Source organism: Cibotium barometz, chromosome 11 (genome assembly GCF_041138505.1).
Source record: "Cibotium barometz isolate CiBa-2024 chromosome 11, ASM4113850v1, whole genome shotgun sequence".
In the NCBI taxonomy this organism is placed as follows: Eukaryota; Viridiplantae; Streptophyta; class Polypodiopsida; order Cyatheales; family Cibotiaceae; genus Cibotium; species Cibotium barometz.
In genome coordinates this window covers 5,802,500-5,816,991 of record NC_141056.1, presented here as the reverse complement: position 1 = coordinate 5,816,991, position 14,492 = coordinate 5,802,500, and the positions used below count along the sequence as shown (strand labels likewise).

Genomic DNA, 14,492 nt, shown 5'->3' with positions numbered 1-14,492 from the left:
GAGTCGGGTCTTTGATCCCTTTTGGCACATTTTTAACTTCACAAGGCTTATTTTTTGCATCGCTTGGGCATTTCTCTGGTGGATGATGTAGCGGATGACAGTGGTTGTACACTCTTTTCAACAGGCCCGGACACCATAGTAGCAGGGGAACCTATTTTCCCCCCTTGGGGAACGGTGGAACGCGTCACCCCCTAGCCAACAAGAAGGGAACGATGGAAACAGCGCTCACGAACGTGCAGGTGGTGGAACGGCCGTGGAACGCCAGGGAACGATCGTGGATTGTTGGCGGAACGTTAGGCTGCCGTTCCCCCACGTGGGAATGATGACGTGGCTTTTTAAAAAAAATGCCGGTACTGCTTCGCCCGCCGGTTCGCCCGTACTTGCAGGCCGCCCATAGTACTTTTAAGTTTCGCTGCTGGTAGTACCGTCGCCGCCCAGTGCCCGTACTACGTACTGCTGTGTACCAGCCTCCAAGCAATCCATCTAGCCGACCTGCACAGTGCAACTGTAGCCAGTTGTGACTCCTGAGTCGCCCCAGCCTCCAGGCCCCCAGCCCTTGCAAGTTGCTGTGTGGTGACACCACACTACAATCTACATTTTGTGCTTTTTGTCACTTATGTCATGCATGATGTCACATGTGGGCTAATTTATTCTGACTTGTGAGATCTGTTCAGTGTTAGTATCTAGCCATTCAAATTGAGTGGTGCACTAATTTAATTATAGAAATGAGCATTGCATGTTAAGATTTATTGTCATTTCTAGGAATTATCTAGGTCGTTCCTTGTTTTTGTCCCCCCTCGTTCCCGTTCCCCCTTTTTCCCGTTCCCTTTCCCCTGGTGGTGCTTTCATTCCGTTCCCATTCCCGTTCTGTTGCTACTATGCCGGACACGATTTTGTCTAGGGATGCATCACTGGCCTATATGGCATGCTATCGTTGAATTGCTACAGTCCTCCCAGCTGGTGCCTCGCTTGTTGTCTCCTCTTCCAGTGCTTGATTGGAAGTTTGATTGGGGGCTACTAGGTTATTCCACTTTCTCTTTTGCTGATCTGTCTGCCAAAAAAGCCTTCCGTCTTCTTCTTCCACAACCATGGATTCAGGAGCTTGGCAATCATTTATGGCATTTGGATAGGCCGCTTGGGTTTTTGGTAGTATCCCTCTACCCCCGATTATGCTCTCTTTTTTTCGTGGTGCCGTTATTGGGCCTTATGGAGTTTATACCATGCCCGCAACACTCAGTTTTTTGGGCTCACTTCGGTGGATGTCTTCGTCTTTTTCAGATTTTCCTTCCTCTAATCTCTCCAAGATGCCCATTTTCTTGGAGACCTTTCGACGGCCCAATTTCAAGTGTTTTATCACTGTTTCTAGTTTTCCGTAGTAGTTGCTCCATGTTGGGGCAGCTATGAATGTATATTGCATTTATAATGAAACACTGGTTTTCACAAAATAAAGTGTGTGAGAGCTTTTATGTCACAAGCTATGGAATGTCTATGGAAAACCCACACTGATAAAAAAGCTCTCTGCCTTCTGAAATTTGAGCTGGTATGCTCAACATCCTGAACATTCGCTATCACCTGATTGCGAGGAAAGCTACCATGCTCCATACTTTTGCTGCCCAAATGCAACCATGGACGAAAATGTTGGCTGAAATGTGCACCAAGGTGCAGATTGATGCATTTGGCAATTGGGAGACCACTATATGGGACTTTATCACGGGCTGTTTCAAAGGTACAATTCTTGGCAGCCATTTTTCCAACCGTCTGATCACAAACTGGCAAGAGATCCTGCAATATGTGTTGGCCGGGAAGACCTCCTCAGGAGGGCAACAACATGGCATTGGAAAGTGTGCATTGGAGTCCTATGCTTCAAATGCCTCTTGTAGTGGCTGAACTCAGAAAAGCATACTTTCTTGCCTGTAAAGGAGTCAAACATGTGCAGGATGTTTTACAACCTGATGGTTCTCTTATGTCTTTTCCGTTGGCCAATAGACGCTATGGTTTGGGTATGCACTCCTGGCCAATTTGGCATAGACTGCGAGAGTTGCTTCAACCCTTCATGCTTGCCCCCATGCTAGAGATGCAGAATCGTCTGGATGATTGGAAACTAGATCAGCAAGAGAGTGGTTACACTGTATGAAGGAAATAACAGCAGCAAAGGCCTGAAGGCTATTGATTCCCCCACCGTGGATAAAGCAACATGCCAATCAGCTTTGGAGAGTTGATAAACCTCTCAGATGGTGGAAGAATGGTCTTCCTTTGAAGCAAAAAGTTTTCATGTGGAGATGTGTCTGCCCGGGGTGGTACCGGGGATGATGTTGGCAAAATGGCGTATTGCATTGTCGCACTGTGCGTTGCTCTTGTTGCAGTGAGACCGTTTCTTACCTTTTTGTTGGGAGGAGGGAAGCTAGCCTGCACACAACACACACACACACACACACACACACACACACAACCTCAAGTATAGAGAAATGTGAGAGTGCTAGAAAAGATGTACTCAATAATGATATGAAATGAAAGTACAAGTGAGTACTAAAAGGCCTAGGGCAAAGTGCCCAACACACATAAGTGTGTTCACATGGGGAAAAGACCTGTGTCCAGTCACATGGAAAAAGTGCCCGTGAGTAAGTTGGGTTCACACCTGAACTAGCCGGGAGTGGACATGACCAACAAACTCCCCTCAAGTGAATGGTGACCACATTAGGTGCGTTGCCAGCCAACAACCGCAAAGTGGTGCCAAATGTCTGATAAGAGTCAGGCAAGTTGCGCAAAACTGTCTGAACAAGATAGCTAAATATCAAAACCTCATCAATGTTAATGAGCTGTTCTCGTAGGTCCTTCACATGCGTAAGGTACTGATCGATAGAGTCACCTTCAACCATGCGGTCAGTCTCAAGCTTGCCCCGAAGGTAAGCTACACGAGCCTCATTGCGACCTGAATACAACGCTGCCAAGGTATCCCAAGCACTCTTTGCAGTGGTGCAAGAACGAATGTGCGGAATGATATACCTGCGGCACGAGAGAGCAATCAATGCATGAGCATAAGCATCCCTAGCATCCCAAGTACGCAGCTGCTGAGTAGGAGGAAGACGAGGAGGTGGACCTGCAGGAGGATGAGCAGAAATCACTTCACCTTCTGCTGGAGCATGTGCAAGAGGACGTTCCTCAGTGCCATCCACATACAACCATACATTTTTGGCAACCAAAACATGACGCATCATATAAGCCCACATAGGGTAGTTGTCCCCGTTGAGCTGGTCCTCTTGAGATAGCATTCTAAAGAGGTCATTATTACTGTTGGCCATGATAGGACAACAAATCTGCCACAAGTCACCACGAGTATGCAATGTCCAGCAAAACCGTAAGAATGTGGGAGGTAAATAGTAGGATAACCAATACATATGCATGTCCCAAAACTGCAAGTGTACTGCACGATGATGCAAATCTGTCAAAGTGTCCACAATGGCATACATATACTGCAACAAACCACAAATGTATACATGTGCCGTGAAAAACACAATCAGCTGACACCTGTAAGAGCTGCAAGTGCTCAAATCCTGGCAGATCAAATGTAAATTTGTCGAATGCTCCAAAAATTGGCTCAATGTAGAAAAGCCCTAATTTTTAGGCTACCGATTAGACCACTTCTGAACTCGATCTGCACGTGTAAATATGCTAATGTGTTTGTCACTTGTACCAAGTGCTGCAATGCCCAAAAATTTGGGGAAATGCCCCACGGCCAACCAAATGTGCCTGTAATACCTAAAAATTGGGGGAAATGCCCCAATGCCAACCAAATGTGCGTGTAATATTAACCCAAAAATTTGGGGAAAATGCTCCAATGCCAACCAAATGTGCCTGCAGTACCCAAAAATTTGGGAAAAATGCCCCAATGCCAACCAAATGTGCCTGCAATACCCAAAAATTTGGGGGAAATGCCCCAATGCCAATCAAATGTGCTTGCAATAACCAAAAATGTGAGGGAAATGCCCCAATGCCAGCTAAATGTGCCTACAATACCCAAATTTGTTCGCAAAAAGTGCCAATTTCTGCAAAATCTAGTCAATTTTTGCAAAATCCCCAAATTTCTAGTGCAATTATGCACCAAATCTACTGAACTCAATGCCAATGTGTGCCAATGTTGCAATTGGAGGCTCAATGGTGAAAAGCCCCAATTTTGAATAGGCACAATGTGCAATTTCAGGTCAGAAAATTGCAAATCCCTCAAACCTTGCCAATTTTGGGTAGATCTGAAGGTGAATCCGAAGTTGCTTTGGGCAGTGCAGAGCAGGTACATAGGTACAGTCGTACGGTACAGGTTCAGGTACAGTTGTATGGCGGTACAGGGAGGCTGTAGGGTGGCGACAACGGCGCATGCTCGTGAGAGTGACGGTAGAGGCGTCGGCGCTCAAGGCGATAGGCGCAGGCGGCGGCGACGGCGGCAGGTACGGGCTCAGACGGCAATGGCACTGGGCAGATGACGAGTGGCACAGATCTGAGGGTGGCGATGGCAGATCTTAAGGCGGCGACCCCAAATTTGGCAACTGTGAGGCCAGTGGCGCAGGGATCTGGCAACTCCAGTTGACGGCGGCGCACGCAGGTATGACGGGCGGCGGCGGCGACGGCGCAGGTACAGGTCAGTGTCGTAGATCTGACAGGCGACGAACGACGGCGGCGGCGACGGCGCACACAGACCTGCTAGGCGACGGCGGCGGCGGCGCACACAGATCTGCTAGGCGACAGCGGCGGTGGCGGTGGCTGTGGCACAGGGCGGTGCTGCGCACAGGTACGGTCGGCGCACAGGGGCGACGGCAGCGGCAATGCGGTATAGTACGGCATACGGACAGAGCGGCGGCGGCATACAGAGGCGGCTGAGGGCGGCGGCAAGCTGACTGCAGGGCGCTGAAGGCTAAACCCTAACCCTAACCCTAATGTAGCAAAACCCTAATGCCCTCATGTGTGCAAAAGGCTCAAGCTATGACGGGCAGCAGGGGGCAAACCCTAATGCTAACCCTAACCAAGCTCTGATACGAATGTTGGGTAGGAGGGAAGCTAGCCTGCACACACACACACAACCTCAAGCATAGAGAAACATGAGTGCTAGAAAATATGTACTCAATAATGATATGAAATGAAAGTACAAGTGAGTACTAAAAGGCCTAGGGCAAAGTGCCCAACACACATAAGTGTGTTCACACGGGGAAAAAATTTGTGTCCAGTCACAGGGAAAAAGTGCCCGTGAGTAAGGTGGGTTCACACTTGAACTAGCCGGGAGTGGGCATGACCAGCACTTTTATGGCAGTGTTTGGTTACCAGGCAATTTATTGCGGTATTGTCGGCATGCCTACAGATTTGTTTCCCATCGAAACGTTTCTTGAAGCAATTTTTGCTCTTTGGGAAGTTCCCCTCATCCCTAGATGCATATGCCCCTTTCTTTGCTTGGGTCAAATTCATTGCCTTCTGGACTATCTGGCATGATAGGTATCATTACACCTTCATGCATGCCCCCTTAGATATGTATGCATTTTTCAGGCATTCTTTGCATACCTCTCTATATGATGCCTATCATATAAGAGACATTTCTATGCATATCTTAGAAGTGTTTTCCCACTGTTTCTAACTTCCATCCACTCTAGGTGGTAGTAGTTCTACATTAAGTTAATTAAAATCAGTGGTTTCACCAAAAAAAAAGTGTGTGTGTGTGTGTGTGTGTGTGTGTGAGAGAGAGAGAGAGAGAGAGAGATGAAATGATTTGCACTTTTGAGTCTTCTTTGCCTTGCTGGTTACCTTGGACAAAAAGTCTTTCTCACTAGCATACATTTTACCTTCTAAATATCATGACTAATGTTCTAGGCACCTTACCAGAGGTCTATTAAATGCCTGGGGCACATCATTACAGCTTGCAAGTGGATTACTTTGACTCGTGTGGGAATTACACTGATGTGGACCCTGCCTGGCAACAAGTCCCTGGAGAAGGGCTCACAAAAATCAGTGTGTCCATCTCAAAATGAGTCCTAACTATGTAGAATGTCTGCGTGGCATGCTAGTACAACAGGTATGCACGTGATACTCTCTCTGCATCCATTGGCAATCCTTGCAAGTTCATCCTTTTCATTCTTCAGCCTTCCTCTATGGATTAAAATGAAGTGTCCCCATCCTCATTCCAACGAATTCCAATGTCCTGCAGTCAACCTATCAAATGGGAGGCCTTTGAAGGCCTTCCATGCACCAATAGAAAATGCTGGCCCTCTTCCCCATCTGAACCACTGCATATCCATCAACATGCAATGGTCGGATATGGAGTCATTACACCTAATGGATGCCTATCTATGTCATCCTTAGTGCTTAAAGTGACTGCTGCATACCCGATCTGATGGGAGCGAGGAAAGTGAAGGAAGGTATTCTACTATCTGCCTAGAGATCTATCTCGGGTGGGCCTCCGACCCCCCATGCTTTCTAGGAATGCATGCATAAGCTGATAAGAGGTTTTTTTTTTTTTTTTTTTTCATTCATGTTTGATCCCATGAAAGAGGGCCACACACAAGTAGTTCTGATTTTAAAGCTCTGCTTTGCATATCAGGATCAATTCTCCCCAACCTTCTTTTTTGCTTGGTTTATATGATAGTCTCCCATACAACATGTTCCGTAGAGTCATGGACCAAGTCCTGACTAAAGAAAAGATAGTTGCCAATCAACCTTTTCAGCTTCCCTATACATGATAGTAATGTACCAGCAAGAAGCTATGTATCAAACTGTGTTCCACACATGACTATGAAAAGAACCAGCAAGAAGCTATGTAACAAGCTGTCGCAAGGAGCACCTAATTTACCTCCACCACTCTAGATGCCAAAACCTAAAGCCACTCAAGGTTGGTGCAAACTGTTGAGGTACGAGTAATGTCTATGCCCACCTGCATTTTCCTTGGGAATTCAATTGAAGTCTCCCTAGACTGGCTCCTAAACATTAGAGATCCTAGTTAACTTATTTGTTTCAATTAGTTATAGCTTCAAGGGCATGATATGGTCTTTGTGTTGCCAGCACTCGATGCACTTGTCAAACATGTTTGTGAGGATTGCATTTCAGGCAAAATGCATGGGGCAGCATTTCTCATGGATGGTTCAGTGAGGGCTGCTAAAAAATTGCAGTTCATACATAGTGATGTATGTGCTCTGATGAGGACACCATCCATTGGAGGTCATCTCTACTTCGTTACGTTCATTGATGACCTTTCCAGATTCAGTTGGGTCTACGCTATGGAGCAGAAGTCAGCGGTATTTATGTGCTTTAAGTATTTTCAGCTCATGGTTGAAAATGTCTCAGGATGTAAGATTCAGACATTACGTACAGATAGAGGGGGAGAATACATGTCCAAAGAGTTCAATTCATAGTTGTCAGAAAGAGGCATTCAAAATTAGTGTACCGTGCCCTATACACCTCGACAAAATGGTGCATCTGAGAGAAAAAATAGGTCTCTTATGGAGATGGCAAGATGTATGGTCAACAGCAACAGCCAAAGCTTGCCTCACAAATTTTGGATGGAACATGTCATGTGTGCAGCCTATGTTCTTAACATATGTCCTACCAAGGCTTTGCAGAACATCATTCCTTACGAAGCTTGGCATGATAGGAAGCCATCCGTGGCTCACATGTGTCTTTGGATGCTTGGCTTATGCTCTTGTGCCTGAGCAGTGACGCATGAAGCTTGATGGAAGCGTGATGATAAGGTAGTGAAATGCATTTTTGTGGGCTACAGGTCAGAGAGCAAAGGGTACCGTCTCTACCATCCTGCCTCATAGCAGATTATGGTTAGCAGACATTGGTTTTTGTGGAGAATTCTTCTCAGCCCTTGCTTGAGTGCATAAAACAGCCACATATAGGCGCGCAAGATCTCTTTGATACTCTTCTTCGGTACATCCTTGCCTGTTGTAGGGCATTTGGACACTCATCTTATGGCTGGAAATCAGCCCATACATGCTGAAAATCAGCAGCCAAACATACCTGATGTTGAGCCCATTGGTCAAGCAGTTGTTGATGATGTAGTGGCAGAGGAAAGGACAAACATGCACAAAGGTAAAGCTGTACCTTGTAGGCTGTTGCAAACCTTACGGGGTAGCCATATTTAGAATCCCTTGCCAGGGAAAATGGGTGCTAGTTCTCGCAATGCATCTGGGCACTTTGTTGATCATGCTCTCATGAGCACCTTGTTTAATGAAAAGGAGCGTGTTTCTTTTGATGAGGAAGCACAGGTGGATGATCAATGGATGCATGCTATGCAAAATGAGTATGTCTCAGCGCTCAAGAATGACACGTGGTATTTGGCAGATTTAAAAGGCTAGTGGTATGAAGTGGGTTTACGAGTTGAAGAGAAAAGCAGATGGTAGCGTAGACCACTACGAGACAAGGCTTGCTACCAAAGGTTATGCTTAGCAAAAGGGCATTGATTATGATGAGACTTTTGCACCCACATCTTGTATGACCACCATTCGGTCCATCATTGCATTGGTAGCACAACATGGATGGCATGTAAATCAGTTGAACATCAAAACTGCTTTCTTGAATGGTGACTTGCAAGAGGAGGTATGTGGATCTCAGTCCCGTGGTTTTGTATCTCAGTCCCGTGGTTTTGTACAAAAGGGACATGAAAGAAAAGTATGTAGGCTCAAAAAAGCCTTATATGGTCTTAAACAGGCTCCCAGGGCATGGTATGACAAGATACATGCATACTAAGTTGCATATGGTTTTTGCAACAGTCTTACTAAGAGTACCCTCTATGTACAGAGAACTCACGATAGTTTCTTGGTCATCGTCTTGTACGTTGATGACATGCTGCTCACAGGCCCGGCCCTGATGAGGAACAAATTTCAGGTTTCAAAGCTGAATTACATTCATCATTTGAGATGTCAAATTTGGGCATTCAATTCTTACAGCGTGCAGATTGCATAGTCATGATGCAGCCAAAATACATACAAGGAGTGCTTAAAAGGTTTAATGTTGAGGATTGTAAGCCTTGGTCTACACCAATTGAGATAGGTGTGAGGCTTAGCATTTAGGATTCTAGAGAGCCTTTTGATTAGACATTATGTCAGCAAGCTGTTGGTCGCTTGATGTATTTTTGTAACATGAGGCCAGACATTCAGTTTGGTCTCTCTCAGTTGAGAAGGTTATGTATAGCCGAGGCTTGGCAGGTTTTCGCTAGTTACAGGGCACTTAGCACCTCGGATTGTTCTACTCTGTTAGGTGATGCACAGCTGCATTGCTTTACAGATTCGGATTGGGCTGGATGTTAGGACACGCGAGTGTCGACTAGTGGCTTTTGTTTTCATCTTGGTGATTCATGTATATCATGGTTGAGCAAGAAGCAACCAATAGTGGCCACTTCTAGTTGTGAAGCCGAGTACATGGTAGCTCTTAGACGCCTTATGGCTGATTTGGATGTTGGACAGTCCTCCTCCACTACCATTTTCACCGACAGTCAAAGCACATTGGCAGTTGCGAGAACCCAGTGTTTCATGCTCGCACTAAGGACATTGAGGTTCGTTATCACTATGTTAGGGAAAGACTCTCAGCAAGAGACATCAGCTTCGTATATGTGCCTACACACGATTTTATTCATGGAGGCTCTTTCTCGTGAAAAGTTCAAAGTTTTTCGCAAAGCTTTAGGCGTATTGCCTTATGGGGATTGATCCGCCTATCCTTGTACATGTTTCACATCATCACTCCAAGGGGGGTTGTTGACATCTATGTCACAGGCAGTCGTGTGTGACCATCATTAGGAGAGTCGCGACTCTTTTACTCTCCTTAGGAGGGGTTTTTTTCTGTGCACAAGAACACACCCTAAGCCATTAGTTTGTGTTGCCTTATCATTTCACTGTACTTTCAGATTTGGTACACCCAATATCATTGTGTTACGTGCTTTCTCTCACACAAGCTAACATGACTGTGTACTTGCTTCTATGTGTGTGTGAGAGTGTTGCTGCTGCTCCCCTCTATAACCAACTAGAAAGCCAATGAAACCAAGAATTGATTTCACCTGCCTAATCATCTGTATAATCAGCCATGTCAAGACCTTTTGAAGCTTATCTGGATCAATCTTTACACCATCAAGAAGGACGATGTGACCCAGATATAAGAGTTTCTGCTTGAAGAGATCACACTTTGACTCCTTGGCATACAACTTCTCTTATTTGAGTATCTCTAAGACGACTCTGAGATGTATGTGTTGTTCCAAAGATCTACTGTAAATCAATATGTCATCCAAGAAGTAAACAATCCACTTTCCGAGATATGAACGAAATAAATTGTTCATCACCTATTGAACTCTAGCAGGAGCATTGGTCAATCCAAAAGGTAGGACTTAAAACTCGTAGTGGCCATAGCGCGACCGATACATAGTCTTAGGCACGTCGTTAGGTTTAATCCTCAGTTGATGATTGCCTTACCATAGATCAATCTTGGTGAAATAGTTAGCACCGTGAAGACGATCTACGAGGTCATCCATCCTTGGCAAAAGGATACCTGTTCTTGACAGTGAGTTTATTCAAGCCTTTGTAATCTACACAGAAGCACATGCTACCATCTTTCTTCGAAGACAGAAGAACGGGAGCACCCCATGGAGACTTACTAGACTAAACAAAACCTTTATTAAGATAATCTTGTAGTTGTCGAGTAATCTTATTCTCCTCCTTTTGGCTAAAATGATCAGGTTGCCAGGGGAGACGAGATTACTACCACGAAATAGCTCAATTGCATGATCAACGCCCCTCTCGGGTGGCCGATCATCTAGTAACTCACTCGGAAATATATCACGAAACTCTTTTAAAATATCATCCAAAATTTGTTGTTCTTTAGAAACTTCACTGCTTGAGATAGAATTATATGGCAGATGATCTTAACAAAATTTCAGAATTGAGAAGATCGTGAAAACACAATATGGTTCACAATTTGGATCAAGAAGAGTTTTATATATATCCTTGGCTGAAGCTTGAGTCGAGTTTACAATATATATATCCTCGGCAAGATCCATGGGGGACATCGCCCCGGATTATATATAGTTTACTGTCATGAACAAATGAGAGCCTATGAGACCGATAATCCAACATCATGGTCTCCCTCTTATTGAAAAACTAGGACATTCTCAAGATCATACCCATAATGGTAAAGGGGAGAGAGAGTTGGAGTTGCTATGGGGGCTCGAAGAGTTACATGGGTATGGCATTGGACAAAGAGAGGACAGAGAGACAATGTCACAAATGTAGCTGAAGATTCACATGACTGAATGATGTGACTGATTGCTTGATCATTTCAATGAAAGTACAAGTACCTTTATAGGTTACAAAGGTTGTCTCTTGACATCATTGCTTATGTCACTCACTCAGATATCTAGATATTATTGTGACCCCTTAAGAGGTGGTTCACACACACATACACAAACATTTAAGTGCTCTTCTTGTGAAAAGTCAACAGTTCCCTCCGCTGGTGGAGGTGGAGAGGGTTCAGCTGAAGCACAAGCCATTTGCCAAACAAAGATAGATAGGCCACCTTAAATTTGAAGTAAATGCTTTCATCAGCTAGCAGTCTGAATGTAGAGACACCGTATGGAGAGCTGCAAGCAGATCATATTATTTTTATTTTTCTAGGTTTGTGTTTGCTTGTTGTTCAAGGGAGCTATAAATGGATTTCTCCTTTGGATGACAAGAAATCCCACAAAAGAGTGGACATGAAAAAGGGAGCAGTTGACAAAATTGAAGACAGGCTAAAACTAGGGGTTGCTTTTTGCGAGTAGAACAAATCACCAATGGGAAAAAGATCGTAGGAGACATATACATGGTAAAGCTTCTATTTTGAGCTGATATATGGGGCAAAAGGTGGATCAAAGGTAGACAACAAGCTGCTAAAAATGTGTTGAAATCTGTTTCTTTAAAAACAAACTGAAAGTTGGGTTTCAAATAAAGATCAATTCAGCATTTGAAGAAAGTTTTTGAAGGGTGCATATACAAGGTAAGACCTCCCTTTTGAGATGTAATTTGTGGCAAATGCTGGAGCATACACATTGATACAAGCTGCCCAAGAAGTGAGGAAAATTGTTTTTCAAAGCAGGCTGAAAATGAAACATTTGATGTACCTAGACTAAATCGTTACTTGGAAAAGGTTCTTAGGGAATAAATCTACAAGATAAAAGCTTTTTTTTCAGTTGTAGAATGCAGCAGAATGTGAAACATGAAAGGAGAACATTTCGAGAGGTGACTAAATCTGCACCTCCAAATAAAATATCTGTTCTGAATCAACAAATTCCACACAGATCTCGGGGTCCCACAAACTGTGTGTGTGTGTGTGTGTGTGTGTGTGTGAAATCAACAACTTACACACATGTCAGGGGTTCCCACAAACTGCGTGTGTGTTGGGGGTGGATGAGGGGGGTCTGTCGTGTATTGTGTGTGAACTTAAACGAAGTGTTTCTGTGATCCTAAAGGAAGGCCATTCAGCTACAAATTCTACACAGAGCTCGGGGTTCCTACAAACTCCATGTGTGTGTGTGTGTGTGTGTGAAATCGAAAACTTCCACACACATCGGGGTTCTCATAAACTCCTTGTGTGTTGGGACGGGGGTGGGCAGGAGGGGTCTGTTGTGTATTGTGTGTGAACTTAAAAGAAGTGTTTCTGTGATCCTAAAGGAAGGCCATTCAGCTGTGCGTTTTTAATAGCTGCAGTTTAATAGGTGGGCTGAATACTGAACTGTGAGCCTACTATTTTCTTGCATCCTTTATTAAGTAATTGATTTGTTGCAACACGTCAGGTTACCTTTGATCGACGAGCGATGGATACTCCTTGGCTACTGTGCTTTTACAAGTAAGCTGCTGCCCCTTTTTGTCTCATGTAATTTGGCTGAGGGCTGAGGCCAGGTAAATTTTGGGTTGTTTTGATTTTTTTCCTTATCTCCTGCAGTATCACTGTACATGCACTTTGCTGTTAGTGTTATCCATGAGATCACAAGTGCCCTTGGTATACATTGCTTCAGGTAAGAGCAGAAAAAGCTGTCTGGTTTTGGCTTGTATTAGTTCCTGAAGGCTTGTGCACTTTATAAGAAGCTAATCTTGTAAAGCATTTTGGGTTGCAGAATTGGCAGGAAAGAGGCATGAGTCTTAATCAGCTTTTATAGCTCAGCTCAACCTCAAAACTCCCATCCACAGCATGGGAAATGATTGTTTTCTTTAATGTTAATTTAGGATAGGGATTTAGGGTGTAACAGGGAACCAGTAATTCGGTGGTGTCCCCTTCAGCTTTTAATAAAGATGGAGATACCTGATGTGTGAAGTGATGACTATTATTAATTTAAGCTGTTTTGTAAGGGCAACCTTGTACATAAATTTTGAGGACAAATTTTGCCTGATTTGGACATTCCTGCATGACTTGCTTGAAATGGAGGTCTTGTATGGATGGCCAACCAGGTCATTGACAGGAATTAGAGTTAGTAAGGGTATCAATTGATGGCAAACCTGTCCTGTCCCTCAAGCCATTGCTGCTTATGCATGGTGTTCCTTGTATGCCTCTATCACATAGGATACCCCTGTTAGTTAAGTCTTATTTTTGAATTCTAATACCACCCTAACCCCCCACGACCACACACACACACACACACACACACACACACACACAACCCCCACATTCTTTGTTTAAACTCTACTGGAATTGCAAGGTAACAGTCTCAAGTCAGTGAAATGGGCCACCCAATATTTATTTACTTTTTTTTTTGGGGGGAGGGGGGGGGGGGGGTGGTTGCGCGCGCAGTTATAGAACAAGGGTATGTTTCTCAACCAATGACATGATACCTTTTTAGCAGCATCTGCCTTACTCCTTGTGGGCTACAGGTGAAACTAGTTAGTTGGTGTTCCAAGAATGGGCTTAATGCAGTTTGGGGTGGTTCTCTCTCTAGCAGCATCAGCCTTACTCTTGGTGGGTTACAGGTGAAACTAGTTAGTTGGTGTTCCAAGAATGGGCTTAATGCAGTTTGAGGGGGTTCTCTCTCTGGCTCCTTTACCCTACAATCCTCTAGCAAGTTGCTACTGAAACGGAGACCACCAGGCCACTCTCTGACGGAAGTTACATATGAAGAGGCCGGTAGCACCATGAGATCCTTAAGCACTTCCAGGAAGGAAAGCTCCAGGGTGGGAATTTCATGGTAGATTTGAAGTGAGTGGAGTCTCTGGTATCTTTCTCGTCTCAATGACTTGTATTGTGTCTTTATGGGATAAAGTGAGCACTCAGGTGGTTGTGGGTGAACAAATGTAAGCTCTGCAATAACTGCAGTGCTGCCAGGAGTCCGTATTGGTGCGTTGACTCTCATGTTGCTGATAATTGGCGGTCTCCCCATTGTGGGCATTTAAGATTTGATTGAGAATTCTATGAGCTGCCCTGGAAAGGAGGAAAAAGACCATTGCCGGTGGATCGGGCTTGTCATGTTCTTGCTATGCCTCTCTTGTCATAGGGTATGTATGCCTTAT

General features: G+C 44.5%; 1 protein-coding gene across 3 annotated transcripts in view; it reads left to right on the top strand.

Annotated features, from left to right (window-relative positions):
* The window catches only part of LOC147633688 (choline/ethanolaminephosphotransferase 1-like), an 82,664-nt gene extending 69,178 nt beyond the window's left edge, over positions 1 to 13,486 (top strand). The window contains exons 15-17 of one of the 3 annotated variants that reach the window (XR_015266897.1): positions 12,788 to 12,840; positions 12,937 to 13,009; positions 13,109 to 13,131. Coding sequence is in view for 2 of the 3 variants with exons in the window: in XM_086804686.1 (XP_086660812.1) it covers positions 12,788 to 12,840; positions 12,937 to 13,009; positions 13,109 to 13,130 (148 nt within the window). In the remaining variant the exon portion in view is untranslated. Of the gene's footprint in view, positions 1 to 12,787; positions 12,841 to 12,936; positions 13,014 to 13,108 lie in introns of those variants that run through there. The other 2 variants (XM_086804686.1, XM_086804687.1) reach the window with 2 other exon arrangements.
* The last annotated feature ends 1,006 nt before the right edge of the window (positions 13,487 to 14,492 follow it).